A 15,718-nucleotide genomic window follows, 5' to 3' on the forward strand; every position below is an offset into this window, starting at 1 on the left:
AAATTAAAGGTATATTACAGACGTACAAGACGGTATCCTTCAATAAGGGCGCGCACAGGCATCCTTCAATAAGGGCGCGCACAAAAAGGCGAGCCTCAAAAGGGCGACCTCAATTGGGCGCAGTGAATAAAGGCGCGCATAAATAAAGATCTGCACCTTTGTTGCTCTTCACATATTCCAGAGCCATTTGAACTAAATTATCTACGAACGCCTTTATTCGCCACGCTCAATTGAGGTCGCCCTTTTGAAGCTCGCCTTTTTGTGCGCGCCCTTATTGAATAGAGCCGTACAAGACAGTATTACTGTCACAGAAAATTAAAGACACACAATACATGGCGGCAGCCCACGAAGAACAGTCAGCTCAGCAAGTAAACATCAACAAAAGAAAGGCTGAAAGAAAGAAAAATACGACCAACAAAAAGAATGAGGTCAAAGTCCCTTGCCATTTAATATAGACTGTTCCTACTAATGTTTATGCACTACTGTTCTAGCGCCCGTTATTGTAACGGGCTAAATGACTAGTTGTTAATAAACTTGGATTTGTTTGGTGCCTCTTTTGTTAACAATGTGTAAAATGCATCAAATTAAGGTCATTTTATTAAAGCATTTGTGTGTTGTGTTAAAATGTCTAATCACAGAAATTAATGCATTAACGGCGATTAATCAGCAGCCCTTTTAAAAATACATGTGTTTTGGACATTGGAATATTAGAAACATTTAGACGAGAATAGGCCATTCAGCCCAACAAGGCAAACCAATCCTACGCACTTAATTCCTCCAAAATAATATCAAGTGTAAGTTATGAAAGTTTCTACTGTCTACCACATTACTTGGTCACTTATTCTTTGTGCCTTTGGTTCTTTGTATGAAAAAAAACTCCTAATGTTTGTGCAAAATTTATTCTTAACAAGTTTCCAACTGTGTTCCTGTTCCACTCATTTTCTCAGCCTTGGTGTCACAGTCTCTCCTAATCCACTAACAGCTGTGCTTGGTGGACTCCCAGATGGGCTTAAAGTGGAGAAGGACAAACAGAGAACCTCTGGATAGAGAACCTCTGCATTTATCCCAGTTGATTCTGGGGTTCGTCAGGGGTGTGTTCTTGCTCCTACTCTGTTCAACACTTGCATGGACTGGGTGTTGGGCAAGGTGCAGATGATGCTGTGATCTTTTTGGAGTCAATGAAGGCTCTGTTCAGAGCTCTCAAGAGACTGAGCAAGGAGTCTGAATAACTGGGCTTGCGAGTGCCCTGAATAAAAACCAAGATCAGTCGTGTGTCTGTCTGCAGAGACAGTGTTGACCTTGTAGAAAGGTTTACTTACCTCTGCAGCGACATTCATGTCTCTTCCTATGAAGTTACTAGACAGATTGGGAGATCATGGAGGGTCATGAGGTCACTGGAAAAGGGTGTGTGGCACTCCAGATATCTTTGCAAAAGGACAAAGATCCAAGTCTTTAGAGTCCTGGTGCTTCCTGTTTTGCTATACAATAACATCAGACAAAGACTGGACTCCTTTGGTAGTGTGTCTCTTCGAAGAATCCTTCGGTACTGCTGGTTTGACTTTGTGTCGAATGAGTGGTTGGTCACAAAGTCCCGAATAAGGCACATAACCTGCATTGTAAGGGAGTGTCAGTTACGGCACTACGGCCATATGGCGCGATTCGCTGAGGGTGATTTGGCTCACAGGATCCTCACTTTTGAAGACCCGAGCGGCAGGACCTGGCCAAGGGGACACCCACGTAACACCTGGCTGCGGCAGATAGATGGTCACTTCCAGGGGGTGGGACGGAACCACATGGGGGGGGGGTTACCAACCAGGATCCTGAGCTGTTTTGTCACGTGGTGGGTGCGGCAACAAGCTGTGCCAGTGCATGTTCCCCAACCTGAACTGACCTGATTCTGCATGAAAACATGACAATTGAGAATTTTTTTCACTACAATTTTAGTCCTCACAGGTGACGCAGTGGTAGTGCTGCTGCTTTGCAGTAAGGAGACTGTGGAAGATTGTGGGTTCGCTTCCCGGTTCCTCCCTGTGTGGATAGCGCTTTGAGTACTGAGAAAAGCGCTATATAAATGTAATGTATTATTATTATTATTACAAACTACATGGGTTAATAACATATAAAAAATATAATTTTTGGGTGGAGTATTCTTTAAAGATAAATAAAGTCTATATATAATATTATGTGAACAGTGTCTTAATTATCACACAGTAAGTTAGTCTTAAAATAAAATATTCCCTGCAAATATAAATGAACACAATAAAAGACAGGTCATTAAGTAATCACAAAATCAAGATGTATCCTTCATCCTTACCTTGCCAGGGAGTCTCCGTCTGCCTTTCCTGATACAGCGAGAAGCCACACCAGGCAGGCGATTCAAACGAGCATGATAACCTAAGGGGAAAAACATGGCTTGACCATCAATGCTTAACTTGTTTCTGTATTGTTATAGTGTGTTATTTATCTTGTAATCCTGTAATGACGATTGTTTAATCAATTGTCATTACAGAAACAGAGATTCCCAATAATACAAAACAAATTGCTAAACATCAAACTAACTCACTTCTCTGGACAGGTCGTGAGGGCTGAGGAAATGTTGGAGAGGAAAGCTTATCCATTCCTGAATCAACGTTATCAACATCTGGTTGAGAGTCTGTCTCCCAACTGGAAAAAAGACTAGGGACGCCAAGTCCTGAGCCACACTCACCCTCAAAGAACCAGTCACTTTGTTCATCATCTCCTAAAATCAAAACAAAAAAAAAAGTTACAAATGAAATATGAAATAAATATTTAATATCAAATCGTATATGAGGTCTCCTGGCGTTTTTTTACTTAAGACAAAAGTTTTATTTGGGTACTGTTGAGTTTGACTGAAGTTTTGAGCTAAGTTTCTGAAAAAAAGAATCATAGCTATAAAAACAAAAAATTTATAGATTACTTGTCTATAGTGAGCAGCACCTCAAGGATCTTTGCAAGTTCAGAACTCCAGTACATCAATGGTAGCACACGGTTACCCACCAGTCAAAGGGAAGGACTGAGCTGGCAGCTTTACGTTTTGTTTTGTTTTTTTAAAAAAGGCTACATTTCCAGAATTTCCAGGTGGCTTGTGGGATTGTAGAGGGGTTTGGGGATAATATTTTTTGTTGCCTCAGAGGCCGCTTCCCTGAGGCACATTCCTGAATTCTTGTGCCTGTGTGTGTTTCTACTGTTAAATCAATCTAATTTTCATCCCATTAATAAATTAACACATTAAACAAGTCAATCATGGAGTTGCTCCAGGAACACACAGTGGTTACGATATATCCTCTAGAAAGACTCTTTCACAGCAAAAACTAAATTCTAGTTTGAATGCCCACTACCTATGTGCATATATCTGGCATTTTAACATTTAAGCCACCTAACTCCCCCTCCATCTACTTGTTTTCTGGCATTTTCTATATTAAATGTGTCTCCTTATAACTCCACTGCTGACAATAAATTACAGCGCAATATTTTACTTGCTTTGTGCATGACATCGATAGTAATTTTTATCAATGGAACTATATGTAATAAAGAATGACTCCATTGAAGTGTACATTCAGGATTGTCTATAAGAATAACAGTGGAAATGATGTGACAGTGGGTAATCAAGTGTCAGCATGGGTCCATGCGTGGAAGCTAATGTGTGTGTGAAAGAGCAACTTAATGACTTCATCTAAAGTATCTGAGGTGCAAGTGCTTCAAAGATAAAAATCAAGTGGGTAATTTAAGCTCCATAAACCTTAAAGGCTTGCTAATAAAACAAAAAAAAAACTCAGACAAAGAATTAATGAAAACAGATAAAAGTTGATAGTAAAGCCAATATCTGAAAACACAAGTAATGCAAGGTTGTGAGGCTGCACGAGGGGGTCTTTGTGTACGTCTGGGCCGGACTCCACTAAAGGGATTACAAGCTCCAGGCTGTGCCTCCTAGGCTTTTACGAAAATGAAGTCCTCCTGTTTTGCATTAAATTCAGCTTGGAAGGAATTCTCTTTGCAATACCGACAAAAACATGTACATCAAATTAAGAGCGCACAGAGCACTTGGATTTTCTGTATAATCTCTTTAAATTGTTTTAAACAGGCTGTTGTTAATTGAAACAGGGAAACCTGCCAGAAAGCGATTAATTGCAACACCTATCAATTTTCCCCTAGACGGTTTTTTGATAAACATCAACTTAAATCTCCATCATCTAATCACATCATACTTTTTTCTCTCTCTGTACAGAGGACTCTCACATTAATTTTTCTCTTTCATCTTGTCACTTACTATTCTATCAGACAATACACATAAGCAACATCATTTATAAAACACAACAATATGTATGAAATGCATGGCTTTTAAAAGAATCCCTGAAATGAGCAGTACTTAGCTTTTGCCCTGCTGTTAAAGAGGACTAAATGTGTGTGTATTACATTTAGACAGCGTTTATTTAAAGCAATGCTTTGGCCTTGGACCCCAGAGACATTAAAAACCTTTAAAGGCAACCAGAAAATCACTTTTCTCTCATTTTCCATCTTCAGAAATATGCTGAAGTACAGGAATAGTTCACAATTATCTGACTGCTTACAAATCCTTATGCCTATAAAGATAATTAAGAAATAGGAAAACAGGAACCATAATGGATCAATGTCTTTTTCATTTTTTAACTTGCATGTATCATATACAGGGTGAGCCAAAAAGAAGTACCACATTTCAAATGTTTATTCTACAAAATGCTACAAGATAAAATAAATTTCATTATGACACAAGAAAGGGTATACAAAAAAGATTTTTTTCACTGTGTTTTAAAAATAATGTCTTCAAGGTGGTGGCCATCAATAGCAATACGCTCTTCGCACGATTTCTGAACACTTGCATAACTCGTTCGGCTATTTCAAGGGGAATAGCGTCTTTGAGGGCTTCAAGGTTTTGAGGTCAGTGTGTGTATACCTTCAACTTGAGATAGCCCCACAAGAAGAAATCGCTCGGAGCAAGATCAGGGGAACGTAAAGGCCACCCAACATCGCCGTGCAGGGGGATCAGCTTCCCCAGAAATATCTCCCACAAAACATCCGTGGATTTCCGCACTGTAAGGGCTGTTGCTCCATCCTGTTGAAACCAGGCATCCACCACATCCATTTCTTCCAGATGGAGCAGCAAAAAGTTCTCTAGCATTTCAATGTAATGTTCTGAAGTGACGGCGACCATTGCTCCCCCCTTTTCAAAAAAGTAAAGGCCTACAATGCCAGATTCTATAATGGTGCACCAAACAGTAACACACTCACTGTGCAGGGGTCTCTGATGAAGTTCACGAGGATTGGTTTCAGCCCAATAGTGAAAGTTTTGCTTATTTACACAATCATTGAAATGGAAATGTGCCTCGTCGCTGCACATGACGATTGCATCTTGAAGAACGGTTTGCAGAATGTTCGCACACAAAACATTCTACGGCTCTCCCAGTCTCTCTCAGTGAGTTCCTGCACTACTATCATTTTGTGTGGATGGAAATTAAGGTCCTCATGCAAAATCCTCCTCAAGGACATGTTGGAAATGTCTAAGGCACGTGCATGTTTTTGCACTGAACGTCTAAGGAGACTGCAAAATTGATGCCCTTATATCCTGGATCTTTTCAGGCATTCATACAGTCCGAGGGCAGCCTGGAGATTTTCTGCTTAATGTTGTACCCGTCTGTCTAAATTTAGCCACTCACTGAAGAATTATTTTCCGATTTGGGATGTCACCGTTAGGAAGAATGCTAAAGTGTGTTCGGAAGACGTGCTGCGTAGTGCTGATGGGTTCGTTGTTTTTGAAGAACGCTTCGACAGTGAAAGCACAGTGCGCACCAGACCAAGGCAAGGGATCGCTTATCAAAGGACCCCCATCTCAATCTACTCAGTTGCCTCACGCAATGACCTTGAGAAATGTGGTACTTCATTTTGGCTCATCCTGTATAATTGTTAAGTCTTTTCTTTAAAAAGGGCAACCATTTGTTTAACTTTCAAATGCATGTTATGCTACGTCTGCACTACTACATTTTAATTTAAAACTACAGACATTAGCTTCAATTTTCACATTTAATCCTCACTAGCCATACATTTTTAAACCCTGAAAACGGAGACTTATGAAAACGCTCTCCAGAGGCATATGCTCCTGAAAATGCTGGCTCTGTGTTGCAATGTGGACGGGTGAAAAGAGACTTTTGAAAATGCAGACTCAAATTGCACTCTGATTTGCTTGTACTTATTACAGAGCCTGTCCCTGATTAGACCCTGCGCAGCAGAACACATGTTCTAACATTGCGGACATAGTGGAGTTGCATGTTGTGTTGCTTAACTGTATTTAGCTACATTTCATTTTGTAAAGTTTGAATGCTGCATACATGCATTAAAGGAAAATAATTTACCAGTCGCTACAGTTTTGCAATAAATCCTGTGGCCAGTGGTATTACATCCCTTCAATTACTTTTCCTCTAATGTGTGATCTCCAACCACACTAGTGTTTGCACATCGTTTATGAAAATATCATAAAGAATGTGCAAACACTAGTGTGGTTGGAGACCATTTTCGTTTAAAAACTCAATTGTTAAATGAAAATGTAGTAGGATGGATTCAGCCCTCTGATAATCAGCAGTTACATGTAAACAAGCCAACTGTTATCTGCAAAAAGTGATCCTATTACTGCAACTGATCTAAAATAAAATTTGATATTTCATTTAAGAAATTGCAAATAACTATACGTACCATACAAATGGAATTTGTATTTTATATATTCAGTGTAGAACAAAAAGGGGGCAACTGGTGACTTGTATAGTTAGGGAGGGCAGTTGGTTATTACACTCCTATCCTACTTACAAACTAATCTTATTTTAAATTGTGTCTTTTTATATAATGAACACTATCTTCAAGTGCCTAAAATGTAAGGTATAAGACAGCTTGTTACAGTTGGTGGACAGACAGCCAAAGTGTATAAGTCAGGGTAACAAAGAGGGCCAAAGGCAGAGAACGAACTGGCAGCCCTGTGTTTTATAGACCAGTGGCTCAGCCAACAAGCCAAACTGCAATATTTTGCAGTTTATGCCTCCAAGCTAAACAGCTTCTTTTACCTCTATGACCCCGGCCTCTATGAAAATGCTCCACCATTTTACTGGTGCATCTTTCTAAACACTAAAACTAGAGATCAATATTATCTTAGATTACAATGAACATTTCTTGGGCTTCACCTTTGAGTAACAATAATTGTATGGGTGAGTGTGAGATTGTCTAATATTTTATTTAGTTTACTTGCCACCCAGAAGACAAAAAAGATGACAACTCTCTGTCTACTACGTCCGGTTAACAAGTGAGAATATTCAGCAGTGAAATGGCCTTCAAGCCATCTGTGCACATTTTAGAATCAATGCTCATGTTATAAGGCAATCTAAGAAGCAGATCTTAGGACATGTATAATGCATGTGTTCTCACTAGGCTATCTGAAGTTTCTGCGGTGGTTCAAGGGTGCTCATCTGTCTTCACACCTCAGTACAACGACAAAATCATTGCAGTTTTTCCCAAATAAAATGCTCTCTCAGTTTATAAAGCTTTTTGATATGTCATTTGCATATCTGTCAAGGCGCCAGGTGTCCCAGAGTCCTCTACGGACAGGCCACTTAAGATGTGTGCCAACCTTGTTATTGTGTGACCCACGTGTTCTCATCTCCTGCAATGCACCGGCGTGCTTTACTTCCTGCACCGCTGGGATAAGTCTCCAGCTCCCACTGACTCCATCCCAGGACGACTGGCTTGTAAAACAGAATTGATTGGGAAACTGCAAACATTTAATGGCCATATATAGGTTAACATATAATCTTTTTAAAAAAAAAAAAACTACAATTTTGTTCTGTAAAACTGATGATCTTAGATAATCTTACAGCATTTTTGTTAAGTGTCTGACAACCTTTGTCTCTGATTCTTTACATTTGCTCAATAAAAACAGCTGGCCCTGCTCAATGAAAACCTCTGCCATTATAGCCAGGTTGACAGCACAAAGATTCAAAGAGTACATGATGCCACAATCAAAGAAAATTCCTGAAAAAAAAAGTTGTTTCCCTTAGAGATAATTATTGGAGGGAGTTTTCTGTTAAGATATTCAGTAATTACATTACTCTTTTATCATAATCTCCTGTTATGTACTGTGTACTTAATTTGATTAGATCTTTTATCTGGGGAGGGTCTGCCGATGCAATGGGGAATAGATTTTGAAAGGCTAAACAAGAGTGACTGTTTATTCAATCACAAGACCAGAAAACCTGCTCTTGCATATGTTGAGAGTCTTTACCTGATGCCAAACGCACTCCTCACGAAATCTGCTTTGTGAAGAAATGCGAGCCGGTGGGTTACCTCTATGTCAGATGTTGACCGGCAAGAGTTCATTTACACTCTGCCATTCTGCTAGAGTTTTTGGCAAATGGGTAGTTGAGAAGAGCCAAAAATAAACAAATTAATAAAATAAAGAGTCCACCTGAAAACCTCACCCGTCTAACCACATTACCACCACCAGCTTCCCCCTCCGCTCGCCCCCACAATATCAGAGCCAGCAGGCTGACTGGCCCGCAAATCCCTGCAGGCTGCTGCCTCAGACCTGTCACTCACCTTCCTGTCAGGGCCATGCCTCTCACACACAAGGTGTACTGACAACTGTTAAATCAGAGTGCTGTTTCAAACAGCCATATCTAATGTGATTAGCAAAGCTTTCAGCACTCATTAACACAACCTGACAAGCTCTCATTAGCACAATCCCAATATCTAGACCAATTCACTGAGGCTGTGGGGCAGGCGCATGGAGAAGACTGGCAATATGCAGCACTGCCTTAATTGCCTTGAGCTGACACACCCCAACAATTAAAACGTGGAAAGGGTCTGCAGATTACACAAATTAGTACCAACACAAATAAAACCCTCTCTTTGTTTGTTTGCTTATTTGATTTGATTATCTGAACCAAATAAGACAGTGTCACACACTTATTAAAAGCATTTGCTTTTTTTTGTGAATTATAATTAAATCATTTAGGTTTTAAGAATCAAACACAACACTTGGAATTTCTGGATGTTTTGTATTCTGTACGCTGACAGAATTTAAACACAGAATGCTGCTACCTTTGTTGGACTTCTAATGTTGTAGTATTGATAATGCTCCAAGAAAACTACATTTTTACAACTCGTGTTAACACTTTACCGCCCACTATGACCAGTCCTCTTTCACAACCTATGAAATATATTTCCATTTATGGTACATACCTTGCCTTCCTTCATCGTTAGTAAAAAGTCCTGGGTCACTGCTACAGATGCTGCTGGTTTCACTGCAAACAGAAAGATGCGATATGATGAGTTGGGTGGCATTTTGAGATACTTAGACCTTTCTTAACAGAAAAAAAAAATACTCTGTGATTTCAGGTCAGTATTAATTTTTACAGGTTAACCTAATACTATACTGATGCAATGAACATAAACAAATACCATGAGTGTTTTAGAGCTAACATTAATTTTACTTGTTTCTCTCCATTTGCAGCATTTAACAACCATTACAATCAGGGCTTTTGTAAGCTATGAGTAAGTAGTAAGTGCCAGGTGTGGTCCTCTAATGGTCAGCAAAATGCTGCTAACATACTAATTTATGCCTTTTATTGCTAAGTTTAATTCAAATTTGCCAACTTGTTTGTGTCAAATATGCTATGAAAATTATACACAGAATGGTGCACAATCTTGTCAGTGTGTGCTAAAGACAGCTTTGCACATGCTATCATTTCACTTATTATTATTAACGTCTTGCTTTCATGAAAAACAATGACAGGCCTGAAGGCCATCATTCAAAATTCTTCTCTAAGAGGTGTTAAGAAGCGTCTTATTTATTGCTTCAGAGGTGCATTTCCCTGCAAACACTTTTACAAGTTCCAACAATGTTGGACACACACTGTTGAAAATCTGAATTGTCCAGCACATGGCATTCCCAAATAAAATTATAATTATAGGAGTAAAATATTGCAAGGTATTTTACTATAAAGTAAGAAATGAAATCTTGTTGAAAAAAAAGTTACTCTTCTCCTCCAGTTGTGCTACATATGAGCACAACAGTATGCAGAGTTATGCAAAATGCCATTTTCATGGAACAAGAAATGAGTTAAAAATATACAGCTTTTCAGCAGCAGTTAGAGTTGAATAAGCCTTGACAGTTTATGCAAACAATTCCTACAGGTGTCCCAACTTTTGATGATTACTTACAAGCTCTCTATGTGCACAGAAGCAGTCTGAAGCATTCTGCACTATTTTTTTATGTAATTTATTGCAACAAATGTGTCATACAACTGCCTCATTGTTCAACATAATCTTCATGACATTCAATACACATCCTCCAGCGCTTAAAAGTGAACAGTTTCTTCTAGAAAGTCTTTTGGTTGCATGTGCAGCCACTCATGCACAATCTGCTGCACCTCTTCATCTGAATTGAATGTTTGAGTGGCCTAAAGATGTTGTAATCACTTGGGGGTAGGGGAGGGCTGATGAGTGTGGTGGATGAGGGAGACACTCGTAGTGCAGGTCCTCAAGAGTTGCAACTGTTGCACAGGCAGTACAACAAAACCCCTGTGCTCTGAAATCCACATCATTTGCAGATGAATTTCAATAGATTTCACCTCTTCACTGATCAAAATGAATACATCAGAACGCTGTTCCTCTTTGGTGCATGTTTCCAGTTGGGTTGCCATCTTTATACTGCTACTATGACATCAAGTGGTAGCTTCCATTTGAATAAATACACGGACTGCTACTGTTTTGATTGGAATAAAGTTGGTTTTCTTGAAGCTTTTGAACTCGTTGTCTTCTCTTGGGTGTAAGACAGTGACTCACATGTCACAATACACACACACGCACACACATACATAGATAAGACAGCTCACAAAAATTAATGGAACACTTAATTACTAAGTCAGTTAAGTTTCAGGGATATCAATCTGTCCAGTTAGGAAGCATAAGCAATTGTGAATCAACTTCACTTGCTTTGGTGCAAATGAAAGTGACAACAGGTGGACTGGAGAGGCAACAGCAAGACAAAACCCAAAAAGGGAATGGTTTTGCAGATGGTGGTCACAGACAATTGCTCTCTCTTAATCCTTCCTATCCGATTCTTCTCTAGTTTTGCTAGTGTCCTTGTCACCACTGGTAGCATGAGGTGGTACCTGCAGCTGATTCAGGTGGCACAGGCAGTCCAGCTACTCTGTGATGGTGCATCCATACGTGCTGTCACATGAAGGTTTGCTGTATCACCCAGCAGAGTCTGAATAGCATGGAGAAGATACCAGAAGACGGGCAATCACACAAGGAGATCTGGAGAGGGCCGTAGAAGGGCATCAACCAAGCACTAAGACCAGTATCTGCTCCATTTTATGAGGAAGAACAGGAGGATCACTACCAGAGCCCTACAAAATGTCCAGCTGGCTACTGGTGTGCATGTTTCTGACCAAACTGTCAGAAACAGACTCCATGAGGGTCGCATGAGTGCCTTATGTCCTCTAGTGGGGCCAATACTCACAGACCATCACGTTGTGAAAAAGCCTGGAGATGCCAAAATGAATGTTATGCAGCCTGCAACATAATCCAGCATGACTGATTTGGTGGTGGGTCAGTGATGATCTGGGGAGGCATGCCTTAAAGGGTCACACAGACCTTCACGTGTTAGGCTACAGTACCCTGACTGCTGTCAGGTACTGGGATGAAGTCCTCACAGCCATCATCAGAATTTATCCTGGTGCAGGACAATACCTGGACTCATGTGGCCAAAGTGTGTAGGCAGTTCCTGGATGATGAAGGCACTGTTGCCATTGACTGGCCCACACATTTCCCAGCCCCGAATCCAATTGAGAACCTCTAGGACGTTTTGTATCAGTGCATCCAACAATGCCAAATAGTACTATAGACTATCCAGGAGCTTATTGATTCCCTGATCCAGATCTGGGAGGAGATCCCCAAGGAAATCTGTGCCTGTGATTAAAATTTTTGATTTTGATTTTCTGTGTGATGTTCAATCCAGCACTCAATGGGTTGGCAGTTTTGGTTTCCATTGACTGTTGGTACATCATTTTGTTCTCAACAAATTACGCAGTAGAGAACACAATTCTGATTTGAATTTCTCTGAGCATGTCCAGATGTTGGTTTATCTATATATATAATTCACTAAGTCCATGACAAGCAAGACGCACGCAAGACACAGCCACACCCGCCAACTCACAGAGCCTCGCCCACCAACTCTAAGACCATGGGATACGCACAACAGAGCCCCGCCCGCCAACTCTAACCCTCCTCCCAAGTCCACCCTCGCTCTTGACGCACGCAGCACCTCACCAAACACCGCCTCAGGCACTTTCGTCTCTGAGCCACGTTGACTTTTCATTGTTCTTTTCGGCGACGGCTGCTTTTCTATATATAATCCACCAAGTCTACCGACCATGGGATACGCATGCATGCAAGAAAGAGCCCCGCCCGCCAACTCTAACCCTCCTCCTGCGTCATGGAGTACACACGACAGAGCCCCACCCACCAACTCTAGCACTTATTGTCGCTGGTTGCATTAACAAGCAACATTTGTGGCGTCACATGCATGTACTTACACTGACGACAAATATGACAGCTTTTCCTCACGAACAAGATTTCGCAAGACGGGAAAAATGGAACACCTGCAACACTACCTTCACATTGTTTTCCTTTTATTTCTGATCCCGTTCAACAACTATGTGGCGACATCGACTTCTCAACTGTGAATCCGGAACAACTCAGTATGCGAGCTATATTAAGCGGCACCAATGAAGACTCGCTACACCTTAATGAACAGGTACTGAAACTTATCCCTACCGACGAAGTAACTTTCACCAGCGTTGACTCCATCATCACAGACGATCCCACACATCAACTTTCATTCCCCGAAGAATTTCTTAGCAGTCTTACTCCCACTCACATGCCTCCGCATAAACTCAAACTTATAATTGGTTCAGTCGTCATGCTTCTCAGAAACCTCATGCCAGCAAGAAGTCTCTGTAAAGCCACTAGACTGACTGTTACCAGCATTCACCGCAATGTACTGGAGTGTAAAACAATCGCAGCTGCTACCTCACAAACTGTCCATATTCCCCGGATTTCCCTGACCCCATCAGATTCAAAATGCCTTTTACTTTTACACGCAGACAATTTCCTGTTAGATTGGCCTTTGCAATGACACTTAATAAGGCACAGGGTCAAACTTTCAAAAGATATGCCTGTATCTGCCAAAACCAGTTTTCAGTCACGGACAATTGTATGTTGCTCTCTCCAGAGTTCCATCTTTTCATTCACTCACAGTCGTATCCTCAAACCCACACCATTTGGACAACTGTGTCTTTCAGGAAGTGTTCACCCATCGATAAATAATTATGCGGCGTATGTTACGCAGCGGGTTGGCTAGTATTTTATATTTTATATACACAAACACACATATACTGTATATATATATATATATATATACACATGCAATTGAACGCGGCAGCATTTTTATCAGTAAGTATATTTCCAGTGAGGCTATTCACACGAAATTCTAACCAGACATTGGTATTAACTCAAGAAATCCACAAATATAAAGAATTCACATTAAAGGCCATAAATAAAGGTATGTGTGTATATATATATTAGGGCTGCACGATTAATCTTTTTTTTCTCATGATAATGATATTTATGACCCATGATCAGTTAATAAATATCGTCGCGATTTTACAGTATAAAGACCAAACTGTTTTTTATGGGCTGAGTTTACGGATTGGACTGCATCACTATGACGTTACTGCGTCTAGATTGCAAGTGCTTTCTGAAGCAGTAGAAGTCAATAGCAGCAATAACAGTCAGTCAGAATAAACATATGATGGCGGAGCAACGTGAGGAAGGTGCAGAAGTGCGATCGTTAGTTCCTAAAAAGGGGTCATACTCAGTTGTCTGGAACTATTTCGATTTCGAGGAATGTAATGTTGATCAGGTACGAGTCTTGTGCAAACTTTGCTCCTGTTCCGTCCAAACGTCCCAAGGTAACACAACAAACCTCATCAACCACCTTAAAAGCCACCACAAAGTACACTATCAAGAATTTCAACGACTGAAAGCACAAACAGCAACAACAAAAAATTACCAGCCATCCACAACACAGACAACAATATCAGGGACGTTGTTCAACGCAATACCATATCTGCCTAGCTTGCAAAGACACCGGGAAATAACAGAAGGCGATCACGTACCATATAGCCAAGAATATGTGTCCAATAACCACCGAGAGCAGTGAGGGGTTTAACAAAATGATCGCAACACTTGATAAAAGATATAGCATTCCCTCACGCAACCATTTTTCCAATGTTGCGCTGCCCTCGCTGTATGCGAAATGCCGAAAAGAAATAGAAAGAGAAATTCTCAGGCTCAGCCTTGAATATTTTGCTGCCACGACCGACTTATGGTCAAGCAGAACTGCGGAACCGTATTTGAGCTTGACAGTTCATTTTATTGACAGCGAGTTTGAGATGAAAAGCAAGCTTTTGCAAACTTCGTTTTTCCCACAAGACCATACAGCGGAGTTTATTGCAGTGGGCCTCAAAGAAGCGATGTCCGCTTGGGGCTTGGTGGAAGAAAGACTTGTGTGCATCACAACGGACAACGCAGCTAATATGATTAGGGCAGCATCTGTGAATAACTGGCCGAGGCTACACTGCTTTGGTCACAGACTTCATTTATCAAAGGAATAATCGTCATTATTAATCGTGATAAAAATTTTGAGCAAAATAATCGTGATAATCATTTTTTCTGTTATCGTGCAGCCCTAATATATATATATATATATATATATATATATATATATATATATATATATATACACACATACACCTCAAACATACATGGAGAAAGAAAACTCCAGACCCCTGTGAAAACCAGAATCTCTTCTCCATAGGCGCATTGAAGTGCTCAACATTCACTTAGCAGTCATTTTCCCAGCATGCTTGCCTGTTCCAAACTGCTTTCACAGTACTACAACGATGCAAAAATGTAACTTTGCACGAGTCAGTGTTACAAAGCTGCTGAGTCTGTTCATTTTTGTCATCAGCAAAGTAATGTATTTGCAGTCTGTGTGTTCTTCACCTCTTCTGCCCCGATTCACATGTATAGCTCTAAAAAAAGAACAGCTCTTAACCCAGTCAGAAAACAAACATTACATTTATCTTTGAAAAGTGTAATGTCTAAATTTAAGCAATGAGAATTCAAATCACTTTCATAATAACCCTCACCTTACACCTTTGTCATTATTTTAAAGCTTTTCAAAAATGCCACTGAAGGCTTTATTTAAAGGAACACTCATTTTTCCACCCTGAGAAATGGACTGTCATTAAGCCACTTTATTTTAATTTTTATTACTACTGGAATGTTCTTGCCGTGTTTGCTTGGGTTTTACTTTCCCCCCCACATTCCCAAAGACACGCAGGTTAGCTTATTGGGGATTCTGAAATGTCCCTGTGTGACTGGGAGTGTTGATGCGTGCAGGAGTGGACTCAGTACTGCACTGTTTGCTAATGGCTTCATTTGTGTTGCCGCCATATCTTCTTTGCAAAATCCAGGCCAGGCTCAGATTTGGGACGCACTCTGGAGCCCCAGTTGCGAAGGAGAGAATTAAAAACTGAATGCCATTATGAAT

The 15,718-nt window shown here is 40.4% G+C and overlaps 1 protein-coding gene across 2 annotated transcripts in view; it reads right to left on the bottom strand.

The window, feature by feature from the left end:
• gpatch2 (G patch domain containing 2) overlaps positions 1 to 15,718 on the bottom strand; it is a 133,882-nt gene that overhangs the window by 64,760 nt on the left and 53,404 nt on the right. For both annotated transcript variants that reach the window (XM_051919978.1, XM_028822082.2), the window contains exons 3-5: positions 9,274 to 9,335; positions 2,564 to 2,740; positions 2,315 to 2,394 (exon numbers count right to left, since the gene is read on the bottom strand). In XM_051919978.1, the coding sequence (XP_051775938.1) occupies positions 2,315 to 2,394; positions 2,564 to 2,740; positions 9,274 to 9,335 (319 nt within the window). The remainder of the gene's footprint in view (positions 1 to 2,314; positions 2,395 to 2,563; positions 2,741 to 9,273; positions 9,336 to 15,718) is intronic.

Source organism: Erpetoichthys calabaricus, chromosome 16, assembly GCF_900747795.2.
Source record: "Erpetoichthys calabaricus chromosome 16, fErpCal1.3, whole genome shotgun sequence".
Taxonomy (NCBI): Eukaryota; Metazoa; Chordata; class Cladistia; order Polypteriformes; family Polypteridae; genus Erpetoichthys; species Erpetoichthys calabaricus.